The 20,881-nt window shown below is 50.0% G+C and overlaps 9 protein-coding genes across 9 annotated transcripts; 5 read left to right on the plus strand and 4 right to left on the minus strand.

The window, feature by feature from the left end:
- Positions 1–125: 125 nt before the first annotated feature.
- On the plus strand, positions 126–3,254 carry TGAM01_v206232 (hypothetical protein; the record flags this gene model as incomplete). Its single annotated transcript, XM_018808855.2, has 4 exons — positions 126–238; positions 424–2,035; positions 2,102–2,444; positions 2,908–3,254. 4 exons carry the CDS (start codon positions 126–128, stop codon positions 3,252–3,254), a joined length of 2,415 nt encoding a protein of 804 aa, XP_018657954.2.
- A 955-nt stretch (positions 3,255–4,209) lies between these two features.
- Positions 4,210–5,532, minus strand: TGAM01_v206233 (hypothetical protein; the record flags this gene model as incomplete). The annotated part of the gene is made up of 1 exon (XM_018808854.2): positions 4,210–5,532. One exon carries the CDS (start codon positions 5,530–5,532, stop codon positions 4,210–4,212), a length of 1,323 nt encoding a protein of 440 aa, XP_018657953.2.
- Positions 5,533–6,111: 579 nt separating this feature from the next.
- Positions 6,112–7,964, plus strand: TGAM01_v206234 (alpha-1,3-glucosyltransferase; the record flags this gene model as incomplete). Its single annotated transcript, XM_018808853.1, has 2 exons — positions 6,112–6,346; positions 6,427–7,964. The coding sequence occupies 2 exons, from the start codon at positions 6,112–6,114 to the stop codon at positions 7,962–7,964; spliced, it is 1,773 nt and encodes a 590-aa protein (XP_018657952.1).
- Positions 7,965–10,470: 2,506 nt separating this feature from the next.
- TGAM01_v206235 (60S acidic ribosomal protein P2) lies at positions 10,471–10,870 on the minus strand (the record flags this gene model as incomplete). Its single annotated transcript, XM_018808851.2, has 2 exons — positions 10,471–10,644; positions 10,712–10,870. 2 exons carry the CDS (start codon positions 10,868–10,870, stop codon positions 10,471–10,473), a joined length of 333 nt encoding a protein of 110 aa, XP_018657950.1.
- An 884-nt stretch (positions 10,871–11,754) lies between these two features.
- On the plus strand, positions 11,755–12,895 carry TGAM01_v206236 (hypothetical protein; the record flags this gene model as incomplete). Its single annotated transcript, XM_018808850.2, has 2 exons — positions 11,755–11,760; positions 11,843–12,895. The coding sequence occupies 2 exons, from the start codon at positions 11,755–11,757 to the stop codon at positions 12,893–12,895; spliced, it is 1,059 nt and encodes a 352-aa protein (XP_018657949.2).
- A 1,425-nt stretch (positions 12,896–14,320) lies between these two features.
- Positions 14,321–16,281, minus strand: TGAM01_v206237 (hypothetical protein; the record flags this gene model as incomplete). Its single annotated transcript, XM_018808849.1, has 2 exons — positions 14,321–15,191; positions 15,257–16,281. 2 exons carry the CDS (start codon positions 16,279–16,281, stop codon positions 14,321–14,323), a joined length of 1,896 nt encoding a protein of 631 aa, XP_018657948.1.
- Positions 16,282–16,969: 688 nt separating this feature from the next.
- TGAM01_v206238 (DNA-directed RNA polymerase III subunit RPC8) lies at positions 16,970–17,825 on the plus strand (the record flags this gene model as incomplete). Its single annotated transcript, XM_018808848.1, has 5 exons — positions 16,970–16,981; positions 17,052–17,150; positions 17,224–17,320; positions 17,382–17,532; positions 17,603–17,825. The coding sequence occupies 5 exons, from the start codon at positions 16,970–16,972 to the stop codon at positions 17,823–17,825; spliced, it is 582 nt and encodes a 193-aa protein (XP_018657947.1).
- An 81-nt stretch (positions 17,826–17,906) lies between these two features.
- TGAM01_v206239 (DUF850 domain-containing protein) lies at positions 17,907–18,864 on the minus strand (the record flags this gene model as incomplete). Its single annotated transcript, XM_018808847.1, has 4 exons — positions 17,907–18,082; positions 18,145–18,306; positions 18,363–18,757; positions 18,818–18,864. 4 exons carry the CDS (start codon positions 18,862–18,864, stop codon positions 17,907–17,909), a joined length of 780 nt encoding a protein of 259 aa, XP_018657946.1.
- Positions 18,865–19,194: 330 nt separating this feature from the next.
- On the plus strand, positions 19,195–19,989 carry TGAM01_v206240 (hypothetical protein; the record flags this gene model as incomplete). The annotated part of the gene is made up of 3 exons (XM_024549829.1): positions 19,195–19,231; positions 19,311–19,594; positions 19,657–19,989. 3 exons carry the CDS (start codon positions 19,195–19,197, stop codon positions 19,987–19,989), a joined length of 654 nt encoding a protein of 217 aa, XP_024405393.1.
- Between the last annotated feature and the right edge of the window lie 892 nt (positions 19,990–20,881).

Below are 20,881 nucleotides of genomic sequence, written 5' to 3' on the forward strand. Positions count from 1 at the left end.
CTCCAGAAACACAGCGAATCACCCAAACCTTGGCCATTGAGGCTATATTCTTCTCTTTTATGAAACGTTAAAATATATTAGCACAAGAGTACACCAAATTGCAAGACAAATTTGGGCGTTTCAGTATGAATCCGGGCGAGTTGCTAGACAAATTTGGGCTTCTCAGTATTTGGGCCAGGGGAGGCGAGGTAACAGCCGAAGTCAAGAGAATATGCAGCACCACTGGCATTGTTGGCATGTCTGCTGCCGTCATTAGAGAAAACCGGGTATTGTGGAAAGAATGCATTGGCTACTGCAACCAAGTTAAAAAAACGAGTGTCGCTCCGCGTACTCTTTTCCCCATTGGTGCTTTAAGCCAGATCTTTACAGCATCTGTCGTGGCTCAGTTGAGCCACAAAAACATCTTGCACTACGATGACAAAGTCTCACAGCATCTAAAGAATTCAGAGATCCAAACTCTGCCGTCCCCGACAATACAACAATTGCAGATTTTCTTGGCCATCGCACAGGGCTTCAAGCGGCTGAGTCTGTCTTGACTGGAAACGGGGGTCGTATCTGCTTGCTCCCAGACGAGATCATCGCGGCGTATCACAATCTCGAGCGCCTAGCAGAGCCACGCTCTCGCTTTATTCATGGCGCGATCAACTACGCTTTGCTTGAAAAAATCATCGATGAATGCTGCCCCGAAGGCTATTGGGAATATCTTAAAAGAAACGTCTTTGGGGCTTTGGGAATGTTTGATGGTCACGATGATTATCCTGAATTGAGAAGAGGCCGTGAAGACGATGCCGTATCAGAGCTATATTACGTCGGTCGTCGGGGCCAGGACCTACCATTGGAACGCGTGGATTGTCTTGACAGCGATCTAGCGCCCGATTTACCAAGTTTGAAGTTGGATAAAGCATTTCCTACTAACGAACTCGAATCACTGTCTTCCGATGGCAAGATTAAAGCATCCTCAGCTAATGACTTTGAGTCACTGCCTTCCTCTTGCTCGAATAACGCATTTTCTTCTGAAGCCTTTGAGCCACCGCCTTCCTATTGCTCAGATAAAGCATTTTCTACTGAAACCTTTGAGCCACCGCCTTCCTATTGCAAAGATAAAGCATCCTCGACTGACAACTCCGAGTCACTGCGTTCCCATCGCTTGGATAAAGCATTTCCTACCAATGGTTTCAAGTCAGTGCGTTCTTATTGCAGGCGGCAGTGCCAGGACCGCCTCTCTAGTTCGTTATCAAATGATCCTCTGGTAGCCGAGAAAGACAGTCCTGGTTCAAGCCATCTATCGACGTACCGTAAACAGCAGGCAATGGCTGAAGAAATAATATGTTCCCAAAAGGCTACAATGCAAAATACGACGAGGGGCGTCGTGAGTAGCCTTAACGACCTGATAGACTTCTGCATGGGTCTCAACCTGGCCGCTGACAAAAGTCTGGATCCTCATAGCAGTGGCTGGAAACACGCGTTCCCCGACGTGGATTTGCTTTTCAATCCCCTTCAGGCCATGGACGGAGACTCGAACGATGGAGACGCCAAAAGCACACGTAGCTATGCTGCAGGCTGGGCAACTACCAAGTTACCCGGCAGACTCGAAGGCCTTGGAATCAACTCCAAGCTGGTCCCGATGCCCGTCATTGGACTCGGCCAAAACGAAGTAAGCAAAGTGTACTGGAATCAAGGAGTGCACAGCGGATCAAACTGTTTTGTTGCCCTTTTGCCCGAAACGAAATCTGCAGTCATAGTTTTGACAAACACGAGGACAGCAAACGATGCCGCTGATTGGATCGGGCAATGCCTGCTTCAGACGCTCCTGGGCGGTCGCTTCTATGAGCCTCTCCCCTTGGTGAAAACGAGCATGTATAAAGCACACAAGCAGCACGATGCTCTTTATTTCAAAAATTTCAAATTTGATTTCGACAAGAAAAGCAGCTTTTGGGGCCCGTCCAATCGTCCTTCTGAGCAGTATATGGGGGTGTACGCAAGCAGCTCTGATAAGAGAATAACTCTGTTCGTCTGGCCTGAGACATATAAAGGAGTAAGGCCTTTTCAAGACAGAAAACCCCTTATAGGTAAAAAGATTGAGAATAAAATGACGGTCCAGTTTGCAAATGGAATGGGAAGATTTGAACTGCAGCACCTCTATAATGACAGCTTTTCCTGGTATTCGGACTGGGGAAAGACCGTATCATACGGCAAATCTACCAACTACCCCCCAGCGCATTATATTCTACATTTTCATCCCTGCAAACTCGACAAACGGAGAATCGGCTCAGTGACTTGGCAACATGACCCAGAAGTGCCCGAAGGAGAAACATTTGTTCGTATTCAAGAGCTTGACGCTCATAAGCTGTGGGATTTTGGCATCCTGAAAGCTGAGTTGGCGTATTTTCATGTTTTTCTTATTTATGCGTTTGTGCTTGATACTACGTTTGTGCTTGTACTACGTTTGTGCTTGATACTACGTTCGTGCTTGATACTACGTTCGTGCTTGATACTACGTTCGTGCTTGATACTACGTTCGTGCTTGATACTACGTTCGTGCTTGATACTACGTTTGTGCGCAATTTTTCTTTATCATGGAATTATTTTGGTTTATCTTGTATTTGGATAGTCAGGGCTAGTTTAATAAAAATGAAATCCATGCTTGATCATGACAACACTCTTTAACACTCCATGACAATACTCAAACACCTTTCTTAGCCGCCTATCTAGTCTCCCTCTTCACCCCAAGCCATAATTTTGCAGCATCGTACATTCCCAGATATAAACCACTGCCAACTGCCGTCCAAGCACAGCGAAACGCCCCTCCACGAAAGAATCCCCGGAGCCCCTTTTCACGCCAGATATCTTCCACGACTTTGATTGCGCCCCTGCGACGCCGCTGAACTTTGGCCCCTTCACTGCCAGTATCTACTTTCACCATCATTCGCGTCTTGATCACATCACTCGGCGTTGTCACAAGCGCAGCCAGAGCCCCTGCCATCGCTGCACTCGATCCAGCTACCAGGCCCGTCTCCAACACGCCTTTCGTCTGGTCCTTTCTAAAACGCAGCCGCCTGTCCCACAAACGCCCTCTTGCGTACTCAAACATGGGAAACTGGAGCGCCGTAAAGGGCAAATTACGTGCCACCAGTGCTGTGTATCCCGAAAACAGACCCCCTGCCATATTCCCTCCTCCGGCTATGCGACGGAACGCCGCCAACGATGTGGATTTGCGCAGACTTGATCCCGTAGGTTCGGCGCGTATCATTTGAGCGTTCTGCTTTATTACCTCTCCGGGGGTGAGCACGAGACAGGATGCCAGCTCGGCGACAGATGAGGCACACGAATGGACCATTGGCTCGGGCACAGGCAAATGCCGCCCAAATACGCCCTTTGCGCTTTCATACGTGGCAAAGAATACTCCAGCTGAGAAATAATGTTAGTCCACCCGTGCTGTTAAATGCAATAAATACACAGATAGAAATGAAATCAAGGTCGACATTATACTATACCTGCTGGAAGAGTAGCCAATATCACGCTCCCTATCCCTTGGTACAGGCCGCGCAAGGCCAGGGGCTTTGAATTGGAGGCTGTTACGGACTTGGGCATGAAATCCTGGCTCTGATAGCGCGTTTTCAGCGTATCGAGAGGATATACGAGCATGTCGACTGTGAAAGCCGCTGCGGCACCGGCCTATCCAATATCGTGTAAGTGCCAAATCTCCTAACGCTTCTAGTACGCAATGGCCAATGGTAACCTTACCAGGTATATTTCCTTCATTATAGCTTTTGCAAAAGCATTGATATCTTTAAGGGTTCTTTGTCGTGAAAGAACGACAATCCTGTAATAGTGGAGGAGAGGTAAATCTCTAACTCATGAGGTCGATGACATCATAAACTTCAACCAGCCTGCCGCCTTTTTACTTTTCGTCGTTGACGCTACAGCATACTATCTACAGAATTGAGTTATTTACTAATGTATATGCCCTTGTTGTATTTGCTTTTTTTTTTCCTCGTTTCTACTCGTTTAGTTACTTGTTACATAATGTACATGAATGGACAACCGTGAAACTCAATGCGACGAATTGCTAGCAAAATAACCCCGTCTTCATCCCGTTTATACGTCCAATCCAATCCCATCTCTCTCTAACCATATAGTCCATGTGCTTGCCTTGAGCATGTCTAAATTCTATTCATTCCAAGTTGCGGTTCGGTTTGCTCCGGTGATTTAGAGCTTGCTTTTGATGCCGGCCGCATCTTCTGAGACAACGGCGATGACAACGCAAATATCGTCGACTTTACCTCCATGCCAGCTTTCATTGGGATAGTATTTCTTTACCTCTTTAGCAAATGGTCCATCTCTTTTTGTATTGATGCTTGCCTGCTTAGCAGCCTGCACCAGCTCAGTCGCAAGTAGACTTTGCAATGTCACGGCCTTTGTCGTTTTGCCATCTGCTGCATTGTTTTCATGAGACCCCGTAAGACTGTCTAGAGAATCAGCTACAGTGACGGCGTCGTTGGCAGCCATATTCCACGCGCCGCTCGTCGCCATGACTCGGCTAGCGATCCGGAGAATTTCCTGGTTAAACAGGTTGTCCAGCACACCATCGGTAGCAAAGACCAACACATCTCCATGGCGCAAGTGGTGCTGTGTTACATCAGCATCCCGCGGCATATCGCAAAGCTGCGTTCCGCCAAAGGCGGCCATTCGAGCGGCAACGCTTGGCGGGACGACTGAAAGCTGGAATGGAGTGTTGAACGCATGGGTCTGTGGTTCGGAGTAGGTATGCACTGCGTTTAGTCGCAGCTGTAGAAAGCCCGAATCGCCAAGATTTGCCACGTCCAAGACGCCCTCGGGTCGCGCAATTGCAACACAAGCCGTGCTGCCGCCAGCGGCCACTTTTGGATCCCCGCATACCGCTTCGTACCCCTTTTGCATGAGTTTCCTTGCTGTGAGAGGCGCATCGGATTCGGAGGGATATTCGTATGCGGCGGCAGCCATGTAATCGCATAGTCCGTGTGAGAAGTCAGCCGGGTCGACTCCGGAATCCACCCAGCCGCCTACTCCGTCTGCGACGCCAAACGCCACAGATCCGGACTCATTGACTCTGCTCACGAAGAAGGCATCGTGGCCGGAATCGGGTCGAGAGGACTTGCGGCGATGTCGGGGAGGCTGGATTCGATTGTACGGGTTGAAGTGGAATACGTGAGTGGACGGGTCGTACGGGCGGTCCTTTGCGATGAAAGACGCGGCGATGTGGTATGAGAACTTGGGAGACGAGGATAGAGGCGCGCTGGAATAAGAGCGCAGCGCCTGTGACATGGATTTATAGGCACAGGTCCGCGACGCCTGGCGAGGTCTGGACGCGCAACTAGAGGCTGTCAGACGGTTAGCAAACAGAGTGGCGCCGAGCAGCCGTGTCGAGTCAATCAGGGCTACAAACCGTGGTACAGCGTTCGCAATGGCGGCGAGGCAGCGAATCTGCTTGGGAGAAACATGGCCATCAGGTATATCTCGGCTGCGATGAATTGTCGCAAAGCAAAAGGGCATTGACGGGCGACGCAGTCCGGAGCGGGCAGCGCAGTCGCCAACCAGAGCAGTACTTGAGCCGGACTACCTCCTCGCCATTATTCAGCAGATACTCGCTTTCCGGGGCAGTGCGGCCAAGGCAAGAGAAACCCGCCTGCGCCGAAGACAAAAGCCGAGTGAAGCGTGCGGATGACAATGAAGGCTTTGTTGGCGTTGTTTGTTCAATCGAGTTTGATCGCCCCCACCAAATTTCCCCAAAAGTCCATGGAGAAAAAGCCCGTTGATAAATTGATAAACAACGTAATGATTAGCTAACAACGGCTTGGCGCGTGGCCTTCTTTCCGAGCATCTGCCGGCCTGCGCTGCTGAACGCTGTAGCCATCGCTATAGTGCCACCTGCCCTGTAACGGCGCCCTTTGCACTGTAAATCTGATCAATTAGTACTACATACTAGCTGCAAGCCTCCAACTCCCTGAAGCTCCACTATCCACTCCAGTTTCCCAATCTGGAGATGCCCTGGCGCCAAAGCTCCAAGTGTCCATCTCCATCTGCGAATATCACAAGCATTGCGAGCTTCAGTCCTCGTCCCATGCGGTGACAATGCCGTCCTCAAGCCCAGCGCCGCACAAGCCTCGGCGGAAGCCCAAAAACTCCGACAATGACATCGACAAGCCTGTGCGGGTGCGATCCGAGGCCCTCGTGCGCACGCCGTCGTTCCCTCTGGCAGCCTTTCTGTGGCCGGCGCGCACGTCCTCGTCGCAATGGGAGGTGCTGCCGCTGATACTGATGGTGGTTGGGCTGTTTCGATGGGCTGCCGGGCTCTGGGGATACTCTGGTGAGGCCTGCGAGAACGGCTATGCGATTGTTTGCTTTGCTCTGATCAGTGGCTGACGAGAAGACGGCGTGTTGTAACAGGATTCCAGCGACCGCCCTTGTTTGGCGACTACGAGGCCCAGCGCCATTGGATGGAGATCACCGCGCATCTCCCGATATCTCAGTGGTATTTCCACGATCTGGAATGGTGGGGGCTCGACTACCCTCCTCTCACGGCGTATCATAGCTGGGCTTTGGGCAAGATCGGAAACTGGATCAACCCGGAGTGGTTTGCCTTGGTGTCCTCGCGCGGCTCCCACGATCCAACACTCAAGATCTTCATGAGAGCGACAGTCATTGTCTCCGAGTTCCTCATTTTCGTTCCCGCCACTACCGTCTTTGTGCGACGATTCAGCCGGCTCAATGGGGTGAATAACTGGACAAGCAACCTAGCCCTTGTGGCTATTCTCATGCAACCAGCAACGATTCTCATCGACCATGTTCACTTCCAGTACAACACCGTTATGCTTGGCTTCGTTGTGGCCAGCATGTCGAGTATGCTCGCCGAGAGATACATGTGGGCGGCCGTCTTCTTTGTGGCCGCCCTTGGGTTCAAACAGATGGCGCTCTACTACGCCTTTAGTGTCTTTTCGTATCTTCTGGGAAGATGCATCACCACAGGTATCAACCCCAGCAGGCTATTCGGCATCGCTCTAGTCACCATCATCTCTTTCGGTGTGCTGGTTCTACCTCTGGCTCTTGGCGTGCTCTATGACAAGCACCGCGGCATTAATGCTATACCCGAGCTTAAAGGGGCTGCCGCACCACTTCCCATCTTCTCGTTCATCACCAATTACATTGATACTCAACATTTCTACTACCCGATTGTTGAGCAGCTAGTCCAGATGGTTCATCGGGTCTTTCCCTTTTCCCGTGGCCTTTTCGAAGACAAAGTCGCAAACTTTTGGTGTGCGCTCAACACCGTCATCAAGCTGCGCAATTACCCCGTGGAACTTCTCCAGAAAGCCGCTCTCGGAATGACTCTTCTTTCCATAATCCCCCCCAATATCGTCCTGTTCCTACGCCCGCGAAAGTCGGCTCTTCCGCTAGCTTTTGCGGCCACCGCATGGGGTTTCTTCCTCTTCAGCTGGCAGGTCCACGAGAAGAGCGTCCTTCTGCCCCTGATGCCGATGACGCTGCTGCTAGCCGGCAAACAAGGGATGAGCGGCGAATTCCGTGCTTGGGTGGGCTTCGCCAACCTTCTTGGAGCTTGGACGTTGTTCCCTTTGTTGCACCGAGTCGACCTCAGGGTGCCCTACACAGCCCTCACTCTCCTTTGGGCATACCTTTTAGGCCTCCCTCCAACCTCCTGGAGTGCACCGTTCCAGGAAGGACAGTCAGCTCTTGTCCAGTGGGGCACAGCTCTGCTACAAAGCACGTTTTATGTCACCATGGCGGCGTGGCATGTCTTAGAGGCTTTTGTCCCACCGCCAACTGACAAGCCAGATCTATGGGTTGTCGCCAACGTCGGCGTAGGCGCGGCAGGTTTCTCCATCTGCTACCTTTGGTGTTTTTGGAGGTTATTACGGGAGACCGACCTCTTGCCAAGTGGCAGCAAGGTCAAAGCGAAGACACAGTGAATACGGCTACAGCCGTAGAGTTGTTGTTAGACTAAGAATTAGATTTGAATAAAGATGAAGCTGGCCCAATGGGATGCTGCCATCAAAAATTTCATTTGACGCGCTGCCCGTCGAATTCTTTATGCCAGAGAGATTCTTGTCACTAGACATGGTAAACAAACGAGAGCCCTTGACCGCCACGTTTCCAACTATCGGGCTAAGATATAACGAAAGCGGCAAACAAAAGGGAAAAGAAGCAATGGTTGGAAAGCAGGGGTGGCGGCAGACTATCTAATGCTCAGATATCCTCATAGACTATCATACATCCATGATCAAACTACGACTACTGAGTTAAGCTTCGGCATTGCTATATATATTTTATGGATTGTTTCACTGATACCTATATGCAGACCGGCAACATCACGTAGAACCAAGCTTAAGAGACAAAGGCGGCCAATGCTCTAATGTTGCTCTCCGAAGGTTGACACGATGCCAGTATTCCCAATCCGGCATCTTGCCTCTGATCCGCCTTGACTTCAAGATCACGCATGGCCATCAGGTGGCCCATCCACGGTTACAGGTATTCTCCATTCTCTCCGATGGGGAGAAACAGGGTAGTCGGCAGCTGGCGAGCTGCTTTCGTGCATCCGGTGAACGCCATGGCCATTCGGGTATCTTTCTTTTATGTTGAGATCAGAACGAAGCCCGAAATCATAGCTTTTCCTCGCCTCTTCCCTCTTCATTTAAGTAGGGATCGCCAGCATATTTACCGATGGTATCATTCTCCAGCGGTATTTAGAATACATTATCTTACGCCATGCGGTGTCTTCGATTTGTGGCGTTTGTGGCCGTGATGTTTGGCGAGAAGGCTTTGTGCCGAGCGATTCATGAAGGGGCGTCAACATCTATCGGTATGTGCCAATTTTGGGGAATGGCTTGGATGGCGATACTAACAAAGCAATGTCGAGCAGTCTCGACCAGCCCATCAATACCATCTCCTACTACTCAGGCTCAGTCACGAATAACTGCCTGCAGCCCAGCATCAACTATCACCACGACAGTAACAACAACGGTAACCGCAACAGCTCCGGCCAGAGGAAAAGAAACAACTACACAACCACCCACACCACAACCCACTTCAGGAAACACCACAGCGCAAATCATCGGCATCGTCATGGGGAGTTGCACCATCGTCGGCGTCATCGCCGCCTTTTGCTTTTTCGCCGGCCGCAGCAGCCGCAGCCGCCCTTCCACCCACAGTATTGGTCGAAACTTGGAATCTTTCAGAAAAAAGTTGAATAAACGCTGGAAAAAGAAGTTCAACCGAAATACGCGTTCGGAGCATGACCAAACAACTCCTGCTGAGCTTGAGGCTACGGCAGAGGTGCGAGAAGTTTCTAAGCCTCCGGTGCGGCCAGTCAACGATTCACTTCTCTATCAATTTTCTATGCCAGCGGCGCGCCCTCCTACCACGCCAGCGAGCCCTCTTGTGACGCCAGCGAGCTCTCTTGCAAGAGAAATACATATCATACGCAGGTAATTTGTCAGAATAATATTCCATGTCTCGATTCGGCCGTCCTCTATGTCGATTATCAGATCGTCGTGTCCATCGCATTACTAACAACATGATTTAGCAGTCCAACTCTACCATCTGCGGCTCTGCTAGAGCCCCTACGAGTGGTAATTCCTCCCGTTGAATTGCCTACCTTTGACGATCCAGTTACTTCGCCGCTGCCAGAATACGAAGAGCTCGATGTTGCGAGACGGCATCAAACATTCTCTTGGGGAGCGCCTGAGGCGACGTATCGCCCGGAGAAGTTTCCGCCTATGGTTTGATATATTAAAAAGGTTATCTTGTTTATTATGTGTTTGTACGATTAGATTAGAAGTTTGCATGTATGTATTTGGAAAGCAAAACGCCGAAGAAATTGTTTTGGCGGCTTAGGTCGTTAATGGGATATATGACTGTTGTGGTATCGTTGGGCAAAGAACCCGGATCAATACAAATTGTACAAGTGAATCATAATACAAACAAATACCGACATCTCACTTTTACATTTGTTTAACCAGCTGATACCATATACATTGTTCGGTCACTCTTCTCCGTGGAGAATTATCTTTTGTGCAGGGTAGTCCAAACAATCAGACGTAGTACATGACTTTGAGACAGGTTAACTAACCATTTGGTGCCTTGACAAATGGAGTCTTTCAATCCACATATACATATAGCCAAAATCCTTCACGCGTGTGAAAAGCTTAACACAGCCTACGTTTCAACCAAGAGCAAATCACGTTGGAGCCAGCGTCACAATATGAGCAAGGAAGCAGGTGTTCGAAAAAACGGCAAGTCGTCAATTTCATGATTGGACCTATCAGTTCAGCCTATAACAGCCGCCATGCCAGCCATGAGCAATTAATCCTCCCACGCCACCAGAGCCATGAAAGGCTAACCGCACAACATGCTCGTGTCTTTTCCGAAATTCGTAGAGGGTCGTAACTTTGCGGATCCTGTTTAGAAATAGGTCGCTTAGTCGAAAAGACCGAATCCCATATCCTCATCGGACTCCTCCTTCTCCTCCTCCTTCTCCTCAACGGCCTCAGCGGCGGCAGCCCCCCCGGCAGCAGCCCCGCCAGCAGGGGCAGCACCGCCGGCACCGCCAGAGGGAACGGAAGCGAGCTTCTCAGAGCCAGCGGCGATCAGCTATAAGAGAGAGATGCTGTTAGATTATGCCTGTGAGGAAATTTTCGGTTGGGGGATCAAATCATACCTCGTTGACGTCCTTGCCAGAGAGCTCAGAGATGAGCTTCTCAAGACGCTCATCCTCGGCCTCAATGCCGACGGAGCTGAGGACAGCCTTAACATCCTCAGCAGAGGGGGAGGCGTTGCCGCCGAGGGTGAGCAGGAGGTAAGCTGCGAGGTGCTTCATTTTGAAAGTGTTCTGTAGGAGGGAAAAAAATTGTTAGAAATCTTCGAATATTCTTATTTCAAGGCGGCAGGTATGTGGAAGCGTCGACAATTCTGCAGACTCGATCGAAGAGACAGTGATATCCAGCTTCGAGGTCGATTCAAACTGCACAGCTGTCAAAGGAGAGGGAACTCACTTTAGGAGGTTCAAGAGGAACACGAGAAATCAATCACTTTAACCGCAAGTTGGGCGGAGACTGAAGCCTTCGAGTTCTGGTGGTGGTTGATGGCTTGTTGTCGAAACAAAAGTTTGAAAAAAAAGTTCCCACAAATAGAAGTTACAGGGCAATTTACATTGTGGGCGCTAAAATTGCTGCTAGCCGAAAACGATGCGCTTTAGGGCGTTGAGTCCAGCCTCGTTTTCTTATCGCACCGCCACAGATAACGTCTCGACGTCACGTGGCAATTTGCCTTGTTCTACAGCCGCTGTGGCGTCACCCTGTTATCTAGCCGGAGCTCTGCCGGCATTGGCCAGCCTTTCTTTCTGAACTCTTTTTCTCTTGAACTTGCTGCTGTGATAGTTTGTTGTAGATACCCGTTTCATTTTATTCATCTTCGCTGGCCAAATATCGCTTTATCGACTTTTCTTTCACTTTCTCCATTGAAAACGTCTCCTGATAACAGCAAGGTGCGCATCCAGCTCGAGAAGCGCCACACCAAAAGGCTTTTTGCCTCTTTGTTCGAGGGGAGCGTGCTTCGGCGCCGATTCGATTCCTCCGTGCTGGACGAGCCGAGGAGCGACGTTATCTATGCATCGCCGCGTGTAATCGACTTGGGAGGGCTACGTGAGAAATTTAGCTGGAATATTCTCGATTTTGAAGGACTAGAAGTCTCGCGATAGACAAGATGCCGGTAGGTCGCTTTTCCTTTCCCTTTTCTCCCGTTTGGCTATCTTTGGGCATCAATAGGCACAGTGGCTAATCCATATCACCAGATCGGAGATCTTCTGGCCCAGATCAGTGGTGGGAAGTCTTCGGACAACCCTGCACCAGCCATCCAACGACCGCAGAGCGCTTCTACCAAACGAAAGGCCGACGATGATCTTCCAAGGAATGACTCAAAGACACCGCGTCTATTCGCACACCCTGCAAAATTACCACAGCGGCCCGCAACCTCTACTCTGTCAAGACCGCTGCCGATCCCTCCAAAGCCTGTCAATTCTGCGAGTCGACCGGTTAGGCCAGTAGTTGCCAGCAGACACCCAGCACCACCCCCAGTTGACCCAAGCAAGCCCAAAGCTCCTCCGAAGAAGGGCTCGTATGCGGAGATCCTTGCCCGAGCCCAACGGGCACAAGCCGTTATGGGCCAGGTCGGGAAAATTCAGCACAAAAAGGCTGAGGGAGGAGCTATAAAGAAGGATAAGGAGAGGAGTGATGTTAAGGGTGCACCTTTGAGTGCTCAAGGCAGGAAACCCTCTACTGGGACTGGGTACAAGGGATCCTCGAAGCCGGGACAGCGCAATGGCACCAACGGGAATGCATCCTCAAAGAGTGATCGAAACGGCGCTGCTTCTCGACAACCTTCGAAGGCTGCGGCGCCTTCCAGGAAGGCTTCTGTGCCAGAACCAGAGAAGAAAGTTAAGAAGGCAGCGTCAGCGACGACCGGCTACACCGGAACGGCACGTCCCAAGCCGGGCGCTGCGTTAAAGAAGGCCAACGCCCCAAGAGGCGGAGCCCTTCTCAATGCCCCTCCACCCAGGCCCAGCTCAAACAGGAGGTCACGGTATGAGGATGATTATGATGAAGACATGGAGGACTTCATCGATTATGATGACGAAGAAGACGACGGCCAACGCTATGATTACGCATCGGATGGATCGTCTGACATGGAAGCCGGCCTGGACGACATCGACGGCGAAGAGCGGATGGCGGAGCGAATTGCCCGGCGCGAAGATGAACGAGAGCAGAAGCTCGAACAGTCGCTCAAAATGGCAAAGGAGGAGAGGAAGCGCAAGGCTCTCGATGCTCTCCGCGCTAATCGACGTTGAGCAATTAAAAATAGCTTGGAAGAAAAATGCGAAGCGAGAGTGTTTGCGTTCTTCCAGTCTCCTAGCGATATAACCTTTTTTAGTGCGCGGCGATTCTCTTCATTACGACATATTCTCTCTAGCTGTTTAATTTCTAGAGCGAATAAGGGGTTTGTTACTTGACAATTCGACACATGGCTACTGAAGCTGAATTAATGAAGAATGAAAGCAAATAGGCGTTGGGGAAAGCAAAAAAAAAAAAAGTGCAGGGGGAGAATAAGCGTTTTAAGCAGCTTGCAACAGAAGGAAATGGCAGACCGTTTTGTCCGAGTCATTTAGCGACGGAGTTTCATCATTAGAAAAAGAGAAAAGTTTGTGGTATTCCACAGACCTTTCTTGGTGGATTGTTTCTGGTAATGTTTTTCTTCTTTTGTTTATTTCTTCTTCTTGTCGCACTTTGCTGTTTTGTGCCCTTTTTTGAGTCTCTCTCTCTTTCTCTTGGCTTTTTGTCTGGCTTTTTTATATTCTGTCAACGGTGTTTCTTGGGAAGACTGGATTTTGCATTCTATGGCGCAAAAACAAGGACTTGGCTGCAGTGTCTGGGATGGACGATTTGCGAGCTAGAGCTAGCTTTTATTCTTTCATCTTCTTTCTCGACAACGACAGTCGTCCAATGTGTATAATTGTCTACTATGCTTCTACTATATTTTTAAGCAGGTTCTGTATGGGAAACCCGAATAATCGTATTGACTACCATGAACCTATGAACCATATCTTCGAGCAGCTAGGAATAATATATTCAAACGAAGAGAATAGAGAAAACAATTTCGCCAGCCTTTATATAGCATATAGTAAATAACAGATTTATCCATGCCTTTTTTTAAAGTCCTTTTTTTGACCCAATCAACTGAATCCTAAAAATTGTTAATGAGAAAGAGAAAAGCGTTAGTTGTTGTAAAGGCAGACAACTTCCTGCCTCTCTTCTCGCGCCCAAACGAGCTGAGCTGCAAAGAGAGGCAAGCGAGCCTTCAAGGAATCACCAGACTAAATTTTGACAAAAAACATGAGTGGTGTCGATGAAGAATGATGTGTGTGAAAAGTCACAGCTGGGTAAGAATATGGCTTCCCAGGGCATCCAGCCGAGCTCATATTCAAGAATCTAGGAGCCAGTTGGCGCCGCCTTTGTCCCCAGATCGACATTGTCACACTTGCAAGGCTGTCAAACAAACTCTGCCCAATGAGAATGATCTTCTTTTATATAAAAACATCAACCGCACTTTGAAACAAGAGCAGAACAAAACAAGATAGAAAATGCACACATGTTTTCAAAACGATATCTAATATCGTGTAGAATGTGTAGATGAATATCCGAGTGTGGCTTATTCAAATAGTTTTGAGAAGAAGGCAATGAAAAGGTTTGTGTTTGTGCGTACTCAAACAGCCCAATCAAGGTAAATCATCGCTCCGTGACTGCTTTCCACTTGAGCTTCCATACGGTTTCAGGAGCCAACCCTGATAGTGCTTCACTCCCTGAGCGCTGATACTATTAGCGGTGGGAATGATGGAGGGAGGCGGGTTGCTTTTGCGAGGTGGCTCGCGCTTAGCGGGCTGTGGTGGGATAGCAGGGAGACTGGACGTAGAAGGTGGCAGCGTAGAAACAGAAGCAGGCGCAGATGTCGACGTGAGCGTAGATTTGGGCACTGGTGTGGGTTTGGAAGCGGATGTAGACGCTGGATGCTTTTCTTCTTTACTGGCGGGAACCGCCGAAGCTCCAGCAGTGTTCATGAGGCCTTTCTCGCGAAGATATTGAATGGATTGAAGGATAGCCAAGTCTTCTTGCTCCTTGTCGTTCAAGATTAAGCGCTGCTGGATAGTCAAACGACCATTGTTGGCCTCGCGTTCTTTGATCGCCGCTTCCCTAGCTTGGGGATCATGGACGAAGCGGCACTTGCCCTTCTTCCCGCAAGTTCCACCAGTAGAATAGTATTTGCAATGCCTAGTGATATCAGCCTTGTTGGCTGAGGAAGAGAGAGGTGGTGCGGTTTGAGTGCGGCTAGACATGAGTTCTGGCTCATCGTCAGACGAGTCATCAGAGGGCTCCCGCATTTCATCACCCTCATCACCTTGCTCTCGCTTTCTCTTGATGGAAAACTCGACTCTTCGCAGTTGCTTTCGCAATCTATCAGCTTCCTTCTCCAGAGAGGCAGCCTTGTCCTCTTCTTTTCGCGCCAACTCGGCGGCCTTTTTGGCTTCGATGCGCGCTCTGGTAGGGAACTTTTTCTTTCGTTCGGCGATAAAAGCCGTCACATCGCTAATACTAAGCCAAGTGAACGTGGTTAATACGGATATAGCACATGAGTATATAAAAATTGGATTACTCACTTGAGAGTTTCTTGACCAATTAGCTCGGTGAGGGTCTTCTCCTCTCCCTCATCATCTTCTGTTTCCGAGTCAACTCCCGGGGTTAGGCCCAGCGTATTGGTCTTTCTCTTCTTCTTTTTACCAACTGAGGGAGACTCAGACTTGTCAGGCTTTGAAGAGTTATCCACATTGTTATTGGACGGCTTTGGTAGGCGTGGCTTATCATTAGCTCCATGATGGTGGGAGTGATGGCTACCCCGCCCCTTGCCATGGCCATCTCTGTGCCCGCCACGCCCTCGGCGAGGATATTGGCCGTGTGAAGGTTCTTGGTGGCGAGCGGCAACAGGAGGAGGCGGAGGCGCTGCATAGGCATATTGGGGTGGAGGATAATGCACAACTCGATGATCAGGGGGGTACGACTGAGGGAAGCTGCCAACTATCGGAGGAGGTGCCGCTTCATATTCATGGCTGTGGCGGACAGGAGGCACGCCCTGAGACGGCTTGTGACCTCCACGGTCACTGTAGCCTCCCCCGCGACCTCTGCTATTCCCGTATGTCTGATGAGCTGGTTGTCCGCTCCACTGCGGCTGGCTGGGTGGAGGAGGGGGGGCTTGATAGGGGTAAGGCTGAGGGGCAGCATAAGGGGCCTGCTGGGGGTATTGAGAGGGAGCATAAGGCTGGGGAGCATAGTTTGGGTGGTAGTTTGTTGCGGAGAGCGGTACAGGAGCATGCGGATGTGCGTGATGAGCGGCAGCATGGCCATGGTCTGGAGTCCACTGCGGCTGAGCAGCCGGATAGCTGTTCGCCGGCGGGTGAGAGCTGCCGTAAGGCACTGCGTGTTGGGCTGGGTATGGCTGCCCAGTGTATTCGTATCGCGGCTGCGAGTTGTGATAGTCGCCACGGCCTCCATGATAGTGGCCGCCTCGACGACTGCCTGATCCACCACCGCGATTCTGGCCGTACGGGGTCGAACTCGACTGCCCGTAGCTGGCGCCGCCGGAGGTGGGAGGCGGAGGGGGAGGTGGTGCGTAATTGTACGTCGACATTGTTTATAGATTCATGTAGAAAAGGATTGGAACGGTTCTGGCTGCTTTGGAAGAAAGTCAAGCAATGACAGGCAGCATCGGCTGCTGGAATACTCGAGCAGGAGGCGGATGCAGAGGATGACGAAAGAGTGTCGGACTTCGAGACTTCTCGGACTCGACGGGGAGTTGCAAGCAGGAGGAATTCGACGAGGATGAACCAGGTAAGAAATCAAATTGAGAAACAGAGGAGACGAATGGTTGCGATCCAGTGATATTCCAGGCTACAAAACGTAGGACCTGGATGTTGGTGGCAAAGACGCTGCTCAGGGACGTCTGGGATGAGAGAATCGACAGCGAGATGTTTGACGATGCCTGTCTTTCCCAGAAGATGAAGTGCCACTGGGCAAAAGGTGCGCTAGTCTGGATATAGAAGGCGGTGAAAGTGAATCTCGGGCGAGGTGCCGCGAAGCTAAGCCTATTATAGAGCTAGCGCCAATTTATTCGACAAGCATTTCGCCGAGCTTCTAACTTTTTTGTACGTATTTCCAAAACGATGAGATCGATTGTTGGTGAGAGCTACGAATCAAGGCGCTGAAGTGAAATGCATCTGACGACGGCCACTCATCCGTGATGGTTTCTTATCTTTGCCGCCGCTTATGAATCACTATTGAGAAAGACGATTGAACTTTCTAAGCAAAATACAAGAAAAATGTTTATCCTGGTATGCCGTTGCAAGTCTTAGAATCTATGGGTGCGCGTTTCGTATAGCCACCACTAACCGTCAGTCACAGACCAAATTTTCGGATCTGGTGCAGATCTCTCCAGAAGACTTCTCAAAGCACAGCATCGTGGCAATAGAGGATAACATTAATGCGAAGTACGCAAACAAGGTCAGTGTTTGCGCTGCACGTGTTTGGGTGGCACGAGAGGCAACAGCCAGCTAAAACTCATCTTCTGGTACAGGTGGTTCAAAAAATCGGACTATGCATATCACTATACGACGTGTTATGGACGTCTGAGGGTCTGATAGGCCATGGAACTGGCCTGGTCAACGTTAATGGTATGACGCAGTGACAGCTTCTCCTTTCTGCAGCTGTTTCAATATGCTTACACAAAACCAGTCGAGTTTCGAATGATAGTCTTTAGACCTTTCAAGGGCGAGGTCATGCTTGGCAGAATACGCAGCTCGACTCCCTCTGGAATACACTTGAGAACAGACTTCTTTGACGACATCTTCGTGCCTTATGAGGAGCTACCCCAGGGGGCTGAATAGTGAGTCTCGTTCTCGATCTCAGTTGTGACTCAACGGTCAAAGTGTCACAGGCTCTAACAACACAAATAGTAATCATAGCGAGCAAATTTGGATATGGAACTTTGATGAAGAACGCCTATTTTACGATAACCATGAAATGGTTCGTTTCCAGGTTATCGACGAAGAATGGCATGACCAGACTCCGGCCGGCCCTACTGCAGCTGAAGACACGCCGGCAAAGACTCCCTACAAGATCAAGGGCAGCATGGCGGCTGAAGGTCTCGGAGTATGCTTATGGTGGGATGGTGCTTAATTGCATTATTAAAGGCGTTTAAGGGTAACAAGTTTATTTATAATATTATGTTCGTCTTTCCTCAAAAAAACATCAAACATTCTATACTTTGATCCTCTCCAGGAGTCGCTCCTCGACACCGTCCAAGACAGAGTAGTGCTCAATGACAGCCAGGTTTTCAGCCTCGGCCTTGAACATCTTGCTGGGATCCTGGCCAGGGGCCATGGGGCCGACGGGCATCTGTTGGGCCTGCATCTGCTGGGCGATTTGGCTAGCGGCTGTAGAATGTTAGAGTCTGCTTTCGCGTGCTGTATATAAGAGAGAATTTGTATGAACGTACCATTATCGCTACCGAGGAGGAAGACATAGACAAACTGGAGACCAAAGATGCACAAAAAGTACCAACTGATACTGGACATCCAGCGAGGATCCATGTCTTTGGTCTGGACACCAGCCTGCAGCATGCTCTTAAACTTGATGGTGATGGGGAAGGGCAGTTTCACTGCGCGAGGTCAGCACAAAGTGTCATCACCCCAGAAAAAAATGTTAACGACATACTGATGACGTATCCGCTGAAAAAGGCATTGACCCAGCTCATGATCAATGTGTTGGGAATGATCATGGCCATGTTGTTCTTCATCATGCCCATCATGCCCTCCATAGCATTCGGATCCGATAGCGGGTTCGCCGCAGGCTGGCCCTTTTGCTGCGGGTTCTTCAAGTAGGCACCGGATTCAAAGCCATCGATCAAAAAGTCTCGGCGAGTCTCGAAGGCCTTGCGCGACAGAACGTGGTAGTTGTTCCTCAGATTGGCGCCGTGGGCAAGGGCACGCTGCTCGCGGATGGTTTTGATGTCGGCCTTCTTCGGGGTGGTAGCCATGAGGACGGACGCATAGTGGCGGAGGACGCCTGTCAGGACCATGACAATGGTGATGGGGATCAGGATCCAGTAGCTATGAGCAGAAACATCACGTTAGCTGTGCCAGCTGGAGCTTCGCCGCAGGGCCACGTACAAGAGCTGGGGGTCCCTGTATAGGGTCTGAGCTGGAATTTGCGCCATGATGGTGGTTGAATTGGCTGATGAGCCGCAGTCGAATGCAATGCGACGCCGACAGCGGTTGGCAATGGTGCTGCGATAGAGGGGTGAGAGGCTGCGAGATGTGCCGTCAATGGAGAGCTGGCAATGATGAGGTGGAGGACAGCTATTACGGAGTATCCTACCGCCGGCAGCCGTCGCGCCCCATATTTCCGGCACAGCTGTTGGAACACCCCACGATCGGCGCGCAGCACTAACGAAGCCACTACAAAGTAAACTACAGGCCACCTCTGCCTTAACTTACACCAGCGCCAGCCTTGCGATACTCGCGATTCTATCAACACAACCACAATCATGGCTGCAGAAAAGATTTCGCTGTACAATCTTGCCGGTAAGATCAAGCTTGTTTGATACTATATTTTTAAGCGTTCAATTAGCCAAGTCTCTTTGTGCTGACACTGTGGCCACAGATCTTAAGAACACGGCCGACGATGCGATTCCCAACTACCTCAATTCTCTAAAATTCAAGCAGACACATTTCCTGAGCGACGTGCGACTAGGACTGGGATACACTGCGTTCATAATCTGCGCGGCATGTTTCGCATGGGACTACAAGCTGGGCTTTGAGGACACCAAGATCTATACAACCATCGCAGTGGCCCTCTACACGCTTCTAAATGGTGCTCTGACATTCTGGATGATGTTTGTGGAGAAGGGCGTTGTATACCAAGGGACTGCGCCGTCTGGAGAAAAGGTAATTTGGATGCCATGCCATGAATGACGGCAGTGCAGCAGCTAACGGGGGACTTACAACAGATCACAGTAGTCAGCACAACGAAGAAGCTGGATCCCACATATAGACTCTCCATTACCGTTACAGACAAATCCGCCAAATCCCACATCATCGAGGTGGCCAAGCCATTTGCCTCCTTCTTCGACGAGAGCGGCTACTTTGTGGCCGTGCCATTCCAGCAGATCCTGGCCACAGCAGTCCCCGTCATCGGCAAGGTGGACCCCAGACGTATCAAGTCAGAGTCCCAGGACATGCTGAATGCGAACCCTGAACTGCTGGATGCGATTCTGGCGGCGAACAATGGCGCAGCCACGGGCGTAGATGCATCAGAAGGTGGGAGGCAGCGGAAAGTATAAGGGAGGGGGCAGCATGAAAAGGACAATGGCCGAAGAATGAACGGCTGAATTTCAAGAGTTTAAGAGGAGCTGGCGTACATTCAATTATAAAACTTAGTGACATTTCCATTAATTTAGGCAAGAAGGTGACTTGCGATGGGAAGATGCCATGTGTCTTGTAAACACATGTATAAGCCAAGCTTCTCCACGAGAATGCAAAATCAAGCAAGCAGAATATTGGAAATGATATGAGCTTCCTGTTATTAATTACTGGAAAAAGCTATCCTTTTTCCCTGTTTGATTATTGAGAATGCGATAAACTCAAGTTGTATGGCTCTTTACGCCATCTGCATCACTGTGCTTCTCAAAGCTAAATGACACTAGAGCTCACCCTAGAGCGAATCTCACAGCGCATGCATGCATCTAAATTTCACAAGATAAAGAAAGAAAGACGGAAAGAGAAAACGCTAGTAGAAAGGAAAAAACGCTGATAGGAAGAAAAGACTGCTGAATATCAAAGATAGCCGGGAAGATACTCAAGAAGAAGAGAAACGAGCGGATAAAGGTCGTGCATTTCATACCTCGCTTTTACAAGCATCATTGGAGCGCAGCTTGCATCTCGCTATTCGGGCCATTACCGTGGGGGCCACGGCCTTGCAGGACTATAAACCAAATATAGCAACAGTCAAGAAATCCTATACCGCGATGCAACGCTCACAGAAATAGAACGAGTACAACTATCCCATTCCCCACCAATAGTTGAGCGATTACCCAGGAATTGGAAACCAATAGGTTCTGCAAGCAACCGCAGTAGGTAGCAGTAGGATCGGCCCGTCAGCAGCAGCAAATGCTCATCTCATCACTGCTCGGTCCCGAAGAGCTGGATTACCTACATCGGACGATGGTCTGAAAC

Source organism: Trichoderma gamsii (assembly GCF_001481775.2).
Source record: "Trichoderma gamsii strain T6085 chromosome Unknown Scaffold_21.2, whole genome shotgun sequence".
NCBI classification, from domain to species: domain Eukaryota; kingdom Fungi; phylum Ascomycota; class Sordariomycetes; order Hypocreales; family Hypocreaceae; genus Trichoderma; species Trichoderma gamsii.